Genomic DNA, 15,466 nt, shown 5'->3' on the forward strand with positions numbered 1-15,466 from the left:
GTAGATGCTTACATCAGCGCAAACCAAGAAACAGCCTAAAATATACTAGAAAGTATGAAAATAAAGGTACCAGAGGTTTATCATTCATTTACGAAATATCATTTGAATATAGAATTTTATGCAGAATTTGAATCTCCAGTCAAAGATATAGGTTGTAACATGTACTTTTGAATCGAGCGCGTAAACGTACGATCACGCTCGTAGCGCTCATCAACCTTCGTGTTCAATCGAACGCGATGCTCGAAGAATAGTCGTCGTTGCCGCTGGATGCACGATTTCGCTGACGACTCGGCCTCTTTTACTCGGCGCTCGTCGGGGACGCGCCATCTCTGCACTCAACACCCTCTCCGGCTCCTCCAGGCTACGCTCTATGGCGCACAACTTCGGTGTCATTACCAACGCCGCGGCCAAGAAACTACTCTTTTAACTAGCGGGACCACGAGTCCATCACGGACATCTCCCAAGATTCAGCCATCACGTATCGTCCTAGAAAATAGGGCGTGCGGGCGCGAACGATCGAGATATCAGCCAGTACATCTGCACCAACATGTAAGCAACCACTCGCATGAATCGCGCCGGATCTCCCTCCTCACGGCGATTATAATATTTATATTTAGTATTACCTGAGCGGATGAGTTTTTCCCGTATTTCGTAAGAAGGTGATTTCTGAGATATTACATCCCTTGTGTTCCGTAAATGAAATAGCAGCGCGAGGAAAATAGTGACGTAAAAAATAAAATTATCTAAGTTATCAATTCACGCAATTGTGATAATCGAGTGTATGTTGGAGATCCGAGAGAATATGCGTAGTTAAATTAAAGAAATTAGATATTGTGGTATTGGGGCGGCGATGCGAGGTAAACAAACTTCTGTAAAATAAATATATGATAATGATACAATAGTGATTGATCTGCTGATTTCTATTGCCTGAGGTGTTGCATCTCCCGCTCCTTCTATCCACTCATGCCGGGAATTTGATTCATTTTGGTGATTTCTGTCAATTATCCACACCTGGACTTTGAATCTATCACATACGTAGTAGAAACAAAATACAGGGTTCCAATTGAAATGACTTGAGGGAGGGAGGTTATTGGGGAGATCATCCGTACCCCACACATGTTGCTTTATCTGAACGTAGATTTTGACAAGGAACCTAAATCCGTGAAAAAAAACAAGAATTTCTATTGAAAAAACAACATTGACCTGCAAATAACCTTTTAGGGGGGGGGGGGCAATTAAGGGGTAGGCGGCTACGGACCCCCACACATATTACATGATCTAAAGGTAAAATTTCACGAGAAATCCGAATCCGTGGTCAAAAATAGAGGTTCCTATTAAAAAACAACATTGACCTTGAAATGATCTTGACAGGTCGCGTTCAAGGTAAAATCCAAGTTTATCAATACATGGCCCTCTCAATCCTGAACAACTTTCATATACATAATTTTTTAGCTATCCGCGCCTGTTTCTGAGATATTCGGCTCTGAAAATTAAAATGAGAGACCCTGTATAATATAAAAAGCAGTGGTATAAGGATTGTGCCTTGTGATACTCCCATTCTTACTGTTTTCATTTGACTCTGTGTATTGTTTATTTTAACTCTTCGTTTTCTGTCTGTTAAATAATTTTTTATAAGATTTTTTTATAAGCTTTGCCTCTAATACCATATTTAAATAATTTGTCAAGTAAAATTGTATGGTTAACTACATCAAACGCTTTGGCAAGATCGAGAAAAGTTATAGCAATCGGATCGCTTTGATCGAGTTGTTTGTATATAATGTTTATTACATAATTTAATGCATCTGTGGTGCTTTTGTTCTTCTCGAAGCCAAATTTTTTACTTGATATTAAGTTGCAATCTTCAATAAAGCTTGAAAATCTTTTGTGGATAATTTTTTCAAAAATAATTGCTTTGTTAGAGATGCCATATTGGCCTATAATTATTAGATAAAGATTTTCTTTTTGTTTTGTGTATAGGTATTATTACTGCTTCTTTTAGTGCACCTTGTCAAATATCTTTTTCAATGCTTAAGTTTATTAGGTGTACTATGGCAGATGTTATAAATTCAGTTAACGTTTTTATTACGAGGGTCGTTTGAAAAGTCCATGCAAAGTCAGAGAGATGGCGCTACTAGTGCGTATCAAGGTTATTTTCAGTTAGTGGCATATCTTGGAAGAGCACACACCAAGTTTCAGCCAGATCGGCCAATTACTTTGCGTTGTACATGCGTTTCAATCAAAGAAAACGAGTGGTTGTAAAAAAATGGACGAAAAAGAATTTCATGTATTGATTAAACATTACTTTTTCAAAGGCAAAACGCTTCAGGAGATTAAAGAGAAGCTTGATAAACATTATGGTGATTGTGCACCTTCGATTAGAATGGTTTATAAGTGGTTTCAAAATTTTCGGAGTGGCCATATGAGTACAAAAGACGCTGAACGTTCTGGACGCCCTGTTGAGGTTACCACTTCAGAAATCATTGATAAAATCCATGATATGGTGATGGTTGACAGAAGAGTGAAGAAAAATGGACGAAAAAGAATTTCGTGTATTGATTAAACATTACTTTTTCAAAGGCAAAACGCTTCAGGAGATTAAAGAGAAGCTTGATAAACATTATGGTGATTGTGCACCTTCGATTAGAATGGTTTATAAGTGGTTTCAAAATTTTCGGAGTGGCCATATGAGTACAAAAGACGCTGAACGTTCTGGACGCCCTGTTGAGGTTACCACTTCAGAAATCATTGATAAAATCCATGATATGGTGATGGTTGACAGAAGAGTGAAGAAAAATGGACGAAAAAGAATTTCGTGTATTGATTAAACATTACTTTTTCAAAGGCAAAACGCCTCAGGAGATATGGTGATGGTTGACAGAAGAGTGAAGGTGCGTGAGATTGCTACTACTGTAGGCATTTCGAGCGAACGGGTACATAATATTTTGCACCAACATTTGGACACGAAAAAGCTATCCGCTAGATGGGTGCCGCGATTGCTCACGATTGACCAAAAACGAGATCGTGTGAAGTGTTGCAAGAATGGTTTGCAGCTGTTCCAGCAAAATCTGCAAGACTTTAAGCGTCGTTTCATCACTGTAGATGAAACATGGATACATCACTACACTCGTGAGACCAAAGAATAGTCTAAGCAATGGGTTACCAAGGGGGAATCTGCTCCGAAAAAGGCGAAGACAATTCCTTCGGCCGGGAAGGTTATGGCGTCTATCTTTTGAGATTCGCAAGGAATAATCTTCATCGACTATCTGGAAAAGGGTAAAACCATTACAGGCGAATATTATTCATCGTTATTAGATGGTTTGAAAACCGAGTTGCTAGAGAAACGTCCACGATTGGCCCACAAAAAAGTCCTCTTCCACCACGACAATGCGCCAGCTCACGCCTCAGCAGTTGTGGCCATAAAACTGATGGAGATAGGGTTCCATCTCTTTTCACATTCCCCCTATTCTCCAGACTTGGCTCCGTCGGACTACTATTTGTTCCCTAATATGAAAAAATGGCTGGTGGGAAAATATTTTATTCAAACGAGGAGGTTATTGCAGAAACGAATGCCTATTTTACAGACTTGGATAAATCCTATTATTTGGAAGGGATTAACAAATTAGAGCTGCGTTGAATGAAGTGTATAAGCCTAAAAGGAGACTATGTTGAAAAATAAAAAAGATTTATTAAAAAAAAACCAAGCATTTTTTATTTTTGCACGGACTTTTCAAACGACCCTCGTACGTGATGATATCATTTTCATCAGCGAAAAAAGTCCGCTTCATGACTATACTCATTCGTAGAAAAAAATTAATAAAATGCTCATTTTCTTTTTAATTAAAAATTTTTTAAAATAAATTTTTATTAAAGAAAATTTGATTAAATAAGTTAAAATAAATAATAATTATATTCAGAAGTTAAAGTAAATTATAAATAATCATAAAATTAAAATAGCAAAAAAGATGTCTGTTTCAGATTCAAATAGAAATGGCGGCTCGGGAGGGGAAGTGTTTTACAATCGACACAGCTTATCGGGTTATTAGTGTTTTAGAATCAGCACACCTTATCTATATGTTTAGTTTCTTATAATTGTTATTAAAATTCGATATGTATAATTTGTTTATTGAGAAAAAATTATAACCTCAAAGAGATAAAACGCGAAATTCAATTTTTGATCATTTTAATTTTTTCAATGCTACATTATTTACTAATGCTGCTAGAAGTGCCTGTTCTTTTTAAGATTTTAACATTCATTAGAAAAATTATAAAAACAATTCAATAAATCGGCGTTACTTTGCGGCAAGAACCTTTTTAGTAACAAATTTGTTAAGAACTTTTTAAAATATTGGATATGGTTATCGCTTCAGAATTAAACAATTTATTTTGCAACAGAATATGGACGTTTCGATGTATAACGTAACACAATGGCCGATTTCAAAATAATGGGTCGTCGAATGTTTGGAATAGTTATTATATTAACAAATATGTTTTCAAAAATGTTTGAAAATCGATGCTATAACGCAGTACCGATTCACTAAATCCCTTTTACAATTTTTTTTAATGAATATCGAGACCGCAATGTGGAAATACACATTTTGAGAATGTTAACAAACAATGTATTATTAAAAGATATAATATTATCTAAAATTCCTAATACTTTTATCGAATTAAGTTTCGCGTTTCTTCACTTATGAGAATATAATTTAGTCTCTTTAAAAAAATCCATATTGAATTTTAACAAAGACTATAAAAAACTATTGGGAGTACAAATAGAAAATCGCCGTTTTTTCTAATAATTTGAGGTTTTATTGTAAAAAACTCGTTACAATCTCATTCTTCAAAATAATTTCCATCCTTAGTCACAACTTTTTCCCATCTTTCTGGCAGCTTCTGAATTCCTCTTCGAAAAAACTGTTCGTCTTTTGACGCGATCCACGAATCGATCCAATTTTTGGTTTCTTCGTAAGAACGAAAGTGCTGTTCGGCCAGGTCATGCGTCATCAATCGGAACAAGTAGAAATCAGAAGGTGCGATGTCAGGAGAGTACGGCGGGTGCGACAGGATGTCCCATTTCAAAGTTTCCAGGTATGTTTTCACGACCTTGGAAACATGTGGCCGAGCGTTGTCATGCAGAAATATGACCTTGTCGTGCCTTTCCGCGTACTTTGGGCGTTTTTCCTTTAATGCTCGACTCAAACGAATCAATTGCGTCCGATAGAGGGTTCCTGTGATGGTTTCGCGTGGTTGCAGGAGTTCATAGTAAATTACGCCAAGCTGGTCCCATCAAATACACAGTATCAGCTTCGAGCCATGAATGTTTGGTTTCGCTGTCGAAGTTGATGCATGGCCGGGAAGACCCCACGATTTTCTCCGCTTTAGGTTGTCATAGTGTATCCACTTTTCATCGCCGGTCACAATGCGATGCAAAAAACCCTTCCTTTTTTGCCGTTGGAGGAGTTGTTCGCACGTGACAAGACGCCGTTCGATGTCCCTCGGCTTCAGCTCGTACGGCACCCAACATCCCACTTTCTGGATCATTCCTAAGTATTTTAAGCGATGGGAAACGGCTAGCTGAGTTACGCCCAATAAATCCGCAAGTTCCTGTTGCGTTCTGCAAGAATCTTCATCAAGCTAAGCCTCCAATTTCGCATCCTCGAACTTTTTTACTGGTCCGGGACGATCCTTGTCATCTACGTCATACTCGCCATTTCTAAACTTTTGGAACCATTCCCGACACGTTCTTTCACTAATACAGCTGTTACCATAAGTTTCTACAATCATTCGACGCGCCTCAGCTGCATTTTTTCCCAAATGAAATGCAAAAAGCAACACTTCCCGCAAATGTCTCCTGTTCGGCTCGAATTTTGCCATTTTTGCGCACGAACAAAACAAAGCACAGTAAAAATAGACAAGCGAGGTGATGAAGAGTTGTTGACAAATGCCTCAGCTGGCTATGTAACGTTCCTGTTAACAATTTTTTACCGACGTGCAATGCTGACGCCACCTATGGGAAAACGGCGGTTTTCTATTTGTACTCCCAATATAAACTATAAAGTGTCTCTCCAAATTATTTTGCTTCAATTCATGGATAATTATTTCATTACAGGCAAAATAAATACAAATAGCATTTTTTATCGCACGGGATCCATTCAACTAGCTTCCCGAGTTTAAGAATCGTTTTAAAACATGCTAAAAATAAAGAGCCGCACATTGTTATGTATCTTTTATAGCAGGATAAAATTATTTTTAGAAGTAATTTATGCAATTGATACTTGTATTTATCATGATCGCTATATTTATCATTATTATTGAAAATATAGTTAGATGTATGAAGTAAAATAGTTAAAATGACAATTATCTATATGTCTAAACGAAAACTAGGAAGAGGTTGTGTGCGCGACTACTATCCGATTTTAAATGTCTTTCCAGATCTACCGAATCTATCTTAATGCGCATTTCATTTAATTGCTCTCAAATATATTCTCTAAGCCATGAGAATATCATGAGCATGAATAAAAGTGGAAAACAAAGTAGAGTGACTCTCACGAGGCTTTACCTATAAAACTTCCTCTTTATTAAGAGATAAGTAGTTCATTTTTTATGAAATCCGCTGTAATATTTTGATCTCATATTTGCGTTCATAAATAGGAAGTCCAAATAGCTCCTAGAAATAATTGTTCAAATTTATGAAACGCTTTTGCGATATCTACAATGCAGAAATCTAATAGGTTGAATTCTTTATAAAAAACGCTAGGTCAATAAGAATTTGTAATTTCGCTTGGGAGAACCTATTTTTGAACAGAACTACTACAATAATGAATAATGAGATATTATATTAATTTTTTATTATACTGTTGAATATCCTACTATTATTAACCAGTAAAATTTTTAGTTACTTGAAAATCTGGTTGAAGGAGTAGATGTCTTCTCCAGCGCAAAAGGAAAGCTGCACAAACATATAGTTGAAATGATGCAAAACTGTCAGACTCTGCTAAATATGTATCCCAAAGGCGAATTGTACAATGTAATGGCAATTCTCTTGTTAATAAATTATTCATCCATCTAAATGAAAACTGAAGATAATCTATTCCATGTTGGTATAAATGTTGATGCAAAGGCACTGTGAATGCAACAAAATTAATAATTAATAAATTTTTATATTTATATTTAAAAATGTTCTTTTTAAAAGCACTTGTAAGATAGGTTAACAATAAGTTTTTTTACAGTACATTCATTCGATTGCAAATTTAATTTTCTTTGGATTTTTTTGAAAAACTACAATGTTCTTTTATAAGTTATGAAAAAGTTACTAAAATAATAAAAAATTAGGATTGCAATATTCATTGAAAAATTATAGTTATTAAAATTTATTGTTCATCGTGTAAACAATATACTTATATAGTGTTACAGTTCGCACAAAACTTTATAACATATTATAATGTTAACAATTTTAACATTATTTCCATTTAGTCAAATATCAGCTTCGAGATATTTTTAATGTAACAACACGACAATTTTATGAAATATACACTTTTTAAATTTCCAAGAGAACGTCTTTAATAATAAAACTTTTTCAAGTTCTAGATCAGATTATTGTATGTTAATTAAATAAAACTCTATTGTTAAAATATGTCATATTAATAACTTTGCTTCGTAATAATGCTTTGATAACATACCATCGATTCTCTGTATTAATTCTTTCAATTGATTAACTTTGTGCTGAATTCCTAATTGAGCAAAAATATAATTGTCTTGGATTCCATCAAGAAACTTGGACAAACACCAGAAACTATCTGCTTCAATGATATCACGTCGATCTTTCGGTAATGACGATACGTCATAATTCTCAATGTCTTGCCAAGCGGAAATTGGTAATGCCTCTTGAAGAAACACCAAAAAAAATGGTGTTACTAGATCATTCATTCCCTACAACATTAGTAATTTAGTTAAAATTATATAACTATATTTGTTGAATGTTACTCTTCAAAAGAAACTTCTGAATCAATTTTATCGTAAAAGACCTAATATTTTTGTTGATTTTTTATATAGCACTTGTTTTTATAGAAAAGATTACATAAATGAAATATGAAAAAAATTATACATATATTTTTAAAAATTTATGTATACTGAATTATAAAATATTTTATAATTTAATAGAGTCCGTATAGAAAACTCAAAAATGAAGCAATGAGGTGTTCTATTATATTATAACGTAGTTTTCTAGGAAAATTCTCAAAATAAAAAAATTGAAGTAGCACATAATATGTAGGATGCGTTTCACACGAAAATACCAGACTTTGATAAAATGTGATTCTTGCTTATTCACTGGAAAGTACATAATTTCGGACTTAATTTTACTAACGAAAGAACGTTTTTCAATACTGTTGAAATAACTTGTGCTGATTGACTGTAATTTGTTTCTCGCGTATGATGTAAATAGCTACAGCATCCCGTTTCATAATCTGGACTGTGTTTCATCTCACAAGGGTATACTATGTTCCTGGAAAACATGCGATTTTCTATGGACTATCACACATTCAATATTAAAAAAATATTGAAGTAGACGATTAAATTAGCAAAACTATAATAGTTGATTGCTGTATTAACATAGTTTCGATATAATTTATAATCACTAATGACACGTGAAAGTTATTATGTCATAATAAATACTAACAAAATTCACTTGTTTAAGAATAAAGCTTGTCAATAGTATAAATACTAAATTAAGGAAAAGTATACTTTTATACATAGAATATTTTGGCATATTTACTTTTCTTAAATTGGGGGGAGAGGAATATTCGACTATCTTACCCGGCTAGGCCCTTTGTGACGGGAGAATAAAGTTGTCAAAACAATTAGCACTGCTAGTTATTCATCAATATACGTATGTATTCATATCGTGTTTATATTTTTTCTCAATCTTTTCGCTTGAATTATTTATGTGCGCTTGACATACTTTCGGATAGGAAATAAGAAATATATTGTAAAGTACGTGACTATAACATACGACTTTCTAATCCTATGTCCTAATCAGCAACGGAGAATCACGGTTTGTCGATTATTCGTTTGGCTTTCACCATCATCCGTTCGTCACTTTATATTAAGAGTGTGTGTTTATGCATTTTATGCCTGTTTTTTCTATTGGTGCGGTGAACATAATAATTGGTGGAGTCAGGAAGGGCCGATAACTACTGAACATAGAGAGCGAAACGGCAAATACGAACTCAAGAGGAGTAATGATAAAGTCGACGAAAGAAAGAGTTTAAAGGAGTAGTCGGTGCCGATTTTTACCGATTTTTCGATATTTGAAGTTTACGGTTTCAGAGGCGGTCTCACCGGGTCTTATTTTGTAATTGTTCCGGACACATGCCCGATGCTTGAGTTGAGTTTGTATTTGGAGGTTGGGTCGCGCCCAGCCAGTGCTAATTTTCAGCACTAGAACATGCGAGGATTTCGGCAAGAATCTGTGCTGACGATGTGCGTGACCTTTTTCTCGAACGGTAATAGCAACGGCCAGCAGAGTGCAAGCAGTAGCAGCAACACTGGTGAAAACTAGCAGTGATGGCCAGTAGGTACTAATAGTAATAGTAATAACTTCGAGGTAATACTCTTTATTGACCGTACGACCTTGTGGTAAGAACTCTTGATGTACTACGCCACGATAATCAAAGAAAACAGTGAGCAAAACCTTGACATTTGATCGAACTTGACGTAATTTTTTCGGTCTTGGCTCTTCTGGAGTCTTCCATCGGAACGATTGGGCTTTAGTTTCGACGTCATAGCCATAAACCCATGATCCGTCACTAGTTATGACTCTTTTGAGCATATCAGGATCACCATTGACGTCGTTTAACAGCTCTTGAGCGATGCTCCTTCAACGGTCCTTTTGTTCAAAATTAAGCAGTTTCGGAACATATTTTGCTGCTACACGTTTCATGCCCAAAACTTCGGAAAAAATTACTTGACACGAGCCAACAGAGATGCCGACACTTCAGCCACTTTTCTAATAGTGATTCGACGATTTTTTACCATCATTTGTTTCACTTCTTCAACATTTTCATCAGTTATTGAAGTGCAGGGGCGTCGAGAGTGAGGTTTGTCGTTGGTATTTTTTCGGCCATCTTGAAAGAGCTTATACCACTTGTAAACATTTTTTTAACTTAAAGTAGATTCACCGTATGCCTTTCTCAACATTTCAAGTATTTTGAAGCACTTAATTCAATTTTTTACACAAAATTTTATGCAAACTCTTTGATCCATCGTTTTTGACAGCAGAAAATCGCGGAGCACAAAAAACACGTCTGACGTGTCTGTCTCGCAAAAAAAGTAAACATACAAACTGGCTGAAACTGTGAGCATATGTGAAGGACATGTATACCAACATAATAAAAAAAGATATCGATGATCGAATCTACGTAGCTCGCCCAATTTAAAAATTCACCTTACTTTTTAAACACACCTCGCACTATGGAACCGTAGAAATCATATAAAAACGCAAAATGTTTGCCTTTGTGTACTTTTTAAAATTTCAATTATTGTCAACATTCAATATAATTTATGTACGAACATTCGTTCTAGTAAATATAAACAAGTATAACAGACAAGAACTGACTAAGAACTGTCCACCATAGAGTGAAATTATAGAAAATTATCAAAAGTGTAATTTGAATAAAAAACCATCAAGTGTAAGGCACAAAAGCTGCAAACTAAACCATCGAACTCTTCATTTTCAACTATTTTTGGCTAAAAATTTTATACGTGAGATTCTCAAGCATCAATATCAAATTCTCACGGAACAAGGCTTTGATCTATGGTTATTATTATTTCAATTAAAAAATATTTTCTGAAAATGTCATCAAAATTTATTCAGCATAGGGTCTAATCAATTTATTTCTAGTACATTGAGTAAATTTTCTATAATTATATTACCATATCTAAGAAATAAAAGTTAGCTGTAACGAGCTTTCTACAACAGATCCAGCAATAATAAAATGATTTTTGTGTAAAATTATCGACTGTTACAAATTATAAAAAATTATAAGATAAAAAATATATAAAAAACCTGTTTGAACAATTAGGATTAGACGTTATAGATGCCGACTACACTCGTATTTCCGGAAGAACTGGGAAGATAGTCCCCCGGTTTTTGAGGGAAATTGTCAGTGAAAAAGTGAAAACGAATTAATAGCTGTAGTCGTCTCTCATTTCAATAATAATTTCCTATTTTTTATTTATAAACGAGAAATAGGTAAAAATTGTGTTTTTCCATTTACCTACTCAATGATTGTTTTATTGAAAAATTGTTGTTGCATGTTTACATTCAATGTCTTAAAATTAAGATTTTTATTTCCCTCGTAATCTTCCGTATTTACATTTATGCTATATGTTACTGATTTTAAATAAAAATTATAAATAACTTGGACGCTTTGAATGGCGGGAAATCGGAATTAGTCCGTATGCTTGTATTACATGGACCAAAAAATTAAAATTGATGGCGTGTATTATACACGGCGTATACAGTCTGGATAAGTCAGCTAAAGTCGGTTGTCGGCTGTTTTTAAATCAAACTACGACGACGTTATAATTGTCAACAGTAAATAAGGCATCTGAAAACATGAGTATTATGCCCAAGACATCAAGATTATTATAAAATATGAAAAAAAATCTCAAATGTTAATGGTAATATTATTATGTTGACATTATCTACTGTGTTTCCTAATACAGCAACTTGAACTCTATAACAAGGATTAATCCAGCAATTTAAGTAAACTAACACATTGTTTTCAAGGTCTTGAAGTGTGGTGGTCTATTAACCCATTATGCCGAACTAACTATGCCATCCTTTGTACAATCGAAAAAAAATAAACAATTGTATATTATTACCGTTTTACACCAACGAATTAACCTTTGAGAAAAAATGTGATAGAGGTTTACTTCGTAATTTTTTTCGTATAATCAATTGCTGTAAATAGTTTTTAAAAATAATGACTCTAATGATAATTTGTTTGAATAAATTTTTACAAATGTTTGCAAATGGCAAAAGAAAAAACACGGATATTTTTTTCATCTATTCATATACAGGGTGTCCCATTTTAAAGGAACCATCCCGAAATTTTCTACGGTTGGCGTTCTACAAAAAAATTATTCAGACAAAAGTTGTTTGGGACAATGAGGAACACCTTTCCCAGAAATCTAATTTGACCATGAGATTTATATTCAAGGTCATTTGAAAGTCAAAGTCATTTTTTGAATAGAAACCTATAGTTTTGGTCCCGGATTCGGAAAGAGCGAGAAATTCTATGTTTAGATAAGGTATTATGTGTGATGTGCGGTTAACCCCCCCCCCCCCCGCATAAGGTCACGTAGGGGTCAAATTTATTATTTTCTTCATCTCTGCATAGGGATAATCGGGCAAGGGTAAGATTGATTGTAATAACCCAATAACTTGCTGGTAATATCTTGCCCCTCCAACCCAATAACTAGACGGTAATATCTTGCTGCAGCACTATATCGGCCTTGACCGTTAAAATTACCCAGGGAGGCTTCGGTACCCAAACCACCTGAGAATCCGAATCATTAAACGAAGAGAGAGATGTCGACCACGAATACGCCCCGAGAGATAACAGAATGTCAACAATTAAGAAGTTTAGACGGTGTCTAAGCTAAAAAATGGAAAATAAGCTTTCGTTAATTAAATGAAACATAATTGTACGTAATCTTCAATAAATCTCGAATGAATCCTTGAATAAAGCCTTGAATAATGGATAAGAAATGGAAAATAAGCTTCCGTTATTATTAACAAGTTTGTCTAACTTGGCTGGCTACCAAGTCGGCTTCAAAAACATTTTTTATTTCGTATTTGGAAAGAAAGTTAAACTGGTCACTCCCACATTGTCTTAATCCATTAAGGCCCTTGTCAAACCTGGGCAAGATAGCGCGAAACTAACTATGCCAATCGTAGGTAAATCGAAAAAAAATACGCGTGTTTCTTCTTTTGCCACTTACAATTATTTGTCAAAAGTTATTTGAACAAATTATCGAAAGGTAATCATTTGAAGTCTGACAAAAAAACGTTACATACGTTACATATAATTTTTCCCGTAGAATCAATTTTTGAAAATAATTTTGTAGGAAAACAAATTATGTTTATTCTCTTTTCTGGCGTGATTCCGGACAAGCCTACAGAGTTTCAACTAAATCGGAAAATAACACTTCTTTAGTATTATTTATGAAAGAGGTGCCTCGTGAAAAGTCCTTCTCAGGATAGTTCACGTGGAAATTTCTTAGTGTCTAGCGACTCAAAAGGGCCAAATATGCCAGATTATTCGAGAAACGAAATTGTTGATATTCTGTTATCCCTCAGGGCATTCAAGGCCGATATCGTGCTGCAGTAAGATATTACCGTTAAAATTACCCAGGGAGGCTTCGCTACCCAAACCACGTGAGAATCCGAATAATTGAACGAAAAGAGAGACGTCTACCACGAATACGCAGAAATCGTCGTCGCATTGTGAGACAGAACAACAATGATCCATGAATTCTCGTTGTTTTGGCAATGGTTGATTTGGATCATCATATCTCTTAGCGCCAAATTCAGAGACGTACTGGAATGCGAAGAACAACAATCGGTAGAATTTTGCGGCTTCATAGATTCCATCCGTATCATATAACTTTGACTCAAGCGTTGATGCCAGATGATATCCGCCGCAGACTCGAATTCTATAATTGGGCACAAATAAGGATTCGTGAAGATCCTGAATTTTTCAGATACGTAATGTTTTCGGACGAAGCTACATTACATAGTAATGGGCAACTCAATCGCCATAATAGTCATTATTGGTCTATCCAGAACCCTCATTGGGTACGTCATGTTGATAATCAGCATAGACGGAGCCTCGTAGTTTGGTGCGGTATCATAAATGGTTATCTGATAGGACCTTATTTTTTCGATGGAAATGTCAACGGCGCACCATATCTTAATTTCCTGCAGAATGAATTATGAGAATTATTGGAAGATGTGGACTTGGAAACAAGACGACGATTATGACTTCAACAGGACGGTGTACCGGGTAATCGCTCACTGATAGTTCGTCACTTCTTGAACCAACGATACCGAAGACGATGGATAGGCATTGGTAGTGACGTTACTGAGTGGTTTCCAAAATCATCAGATCTAACAAGTCCAAATTTCTTTTTATGGGGCAATTTGAAAAGTGTTGTTTATGCACAGCAACCAACAACACGGCAAGATATGATGTAACGCATCATACAAGCTTGTAGAGCTATTCCGTGTTACGTTTTGTTGTCCACAGTTGAAAACTTCGAACGTAGAATTCAACACTGTATAAATTTGAGCGGCGAAATTTTTGAACAATTTATGAGATAAATATTTATGTTACAACCTTGACCATAACTCTATCTGTAGTCATCGTCATGTCTTCATTGGCTGGGCATTCCCACCTTGCCTTAATTGGTTGGGTAATCAATACCTCGCCTTCATTGGCTGGGCATTCCCACCTTGCCTTAATTGGCTGCGAAATTAATACCTTGCCTTAATTAGCTGGGTAGCAACACTCATGTCTTGATCGGCTCAGCATTCTCACCTTGCATAGGTAGACTGAACACTCCCTCTTTGCATACATTGGTTAGATTGGTTCACGTTACTAAATGTGGCACGAACACACGTAATGATAAATCAAAAACGACTTTGATAATCGAACGTTTATTTATCTTAGGTATTGGGTTATTATTTTTTTCCCCTTAGTCTTGATATCTAAGGGGGTATGTGGGACTCGCCAAAAAAAAGACAGGCCTACCCACTAAACCGCCATTTCCTTGTTGTCCTTCCCCCAGCCAGGGACTATGTTGATATTACTTCTGACTGGGGGGTTCTGTCTGTGTTCGTCCGTTCGTGTCGTTCCTCCGTATTTCGTTACGTCGCGTTCTTACGTCTCAGTATAGTTTCCGTATAGGTAGCGACTAAGTGCCACCATTCGGGTTCACGCAGCATCAGAGCCACGATGTTATCGGGGGTGATGCTGCCGACCGTTTCTTCCAGTTCCTGTCTGAGTCTTGTCCAGCGGTCACACGCGAAAAACTTGTGTTCCGCGTCATTTCGTTCGTGTCCACAGTACTTACAATTGGGTGTTCGTAGACTGTTCATATTGTAGAGGTACCGTCGGAAGTACCCGTGGCCCGATTATTATTATTATTATTATTATTATTATTATTATTATTATTATTAATCTCATCCTTGCTCCAGTGGGATAGGAGGGGCGTTGACCGCACCCCACACATAATAACTTATCTAAACGTACGAGAGTCGTTTGAAAAGTCCGTGCAAAGTCAGAGAGATGGCGCTACTAGTGCGTATCAAGGTTATTTTTAGTTCGTGGCATATCTTGGAAGAGCACACATCAAGTTTCAGCCAGATCGGCCAATTACTTTGCGTTTTACATTCGTTTCA

At 35.6% G+C, this 15,466-nt stretch overlaps 1 protein-coding gene across 9 annotated transcripts in view; it reads right to left on the minus strand.

Moving 5' to 3' along the window:
* LOC131663027 (TBC1 domain family member 22B) overlaps positions 1–15,466 on the minus strand; it is a 224,426-nt gene that overhangs the window by 38,512 nt on the left and 170,448 nt on the right. For all 9 annotated transcript variants that reach the window (XM_058933515.1, XM_058933241.1, XM_058933335.1 and 6 more), the window contains 2 exons: positions 7,677–7,926; positions 6,897–7,120 (listed from right to left, as the gene is read on the minus strand). In XM_058933515.1, the coding sequence (XP_058789498.1) occupies positions 6,897–7,120; positions 7,677–7,926 (474 nt within the window). The remainder of the gene's footprint in view (positions 1–6,896; positions 7,121–7,676; positions 7,927–15,466) is intronic.

The sequence above is a fragment of the Phymastichus coffea genome, unplaced genomic scaffold (genome assembly GCF_024137745.1).
Source record: "Phymastichus coffea isolate CEN01 unplaced genomic scaffold, Cenicafe_Pcof_1.1 PCOF00001, whole genome shotgun sequence".
Taxonomy (NCBI): Eukaryota; Metazoa; Arthropoda; class Insecta; order Hymenoptera; family Eulophidae; genus Phymastichus; species Phymastichus coffea.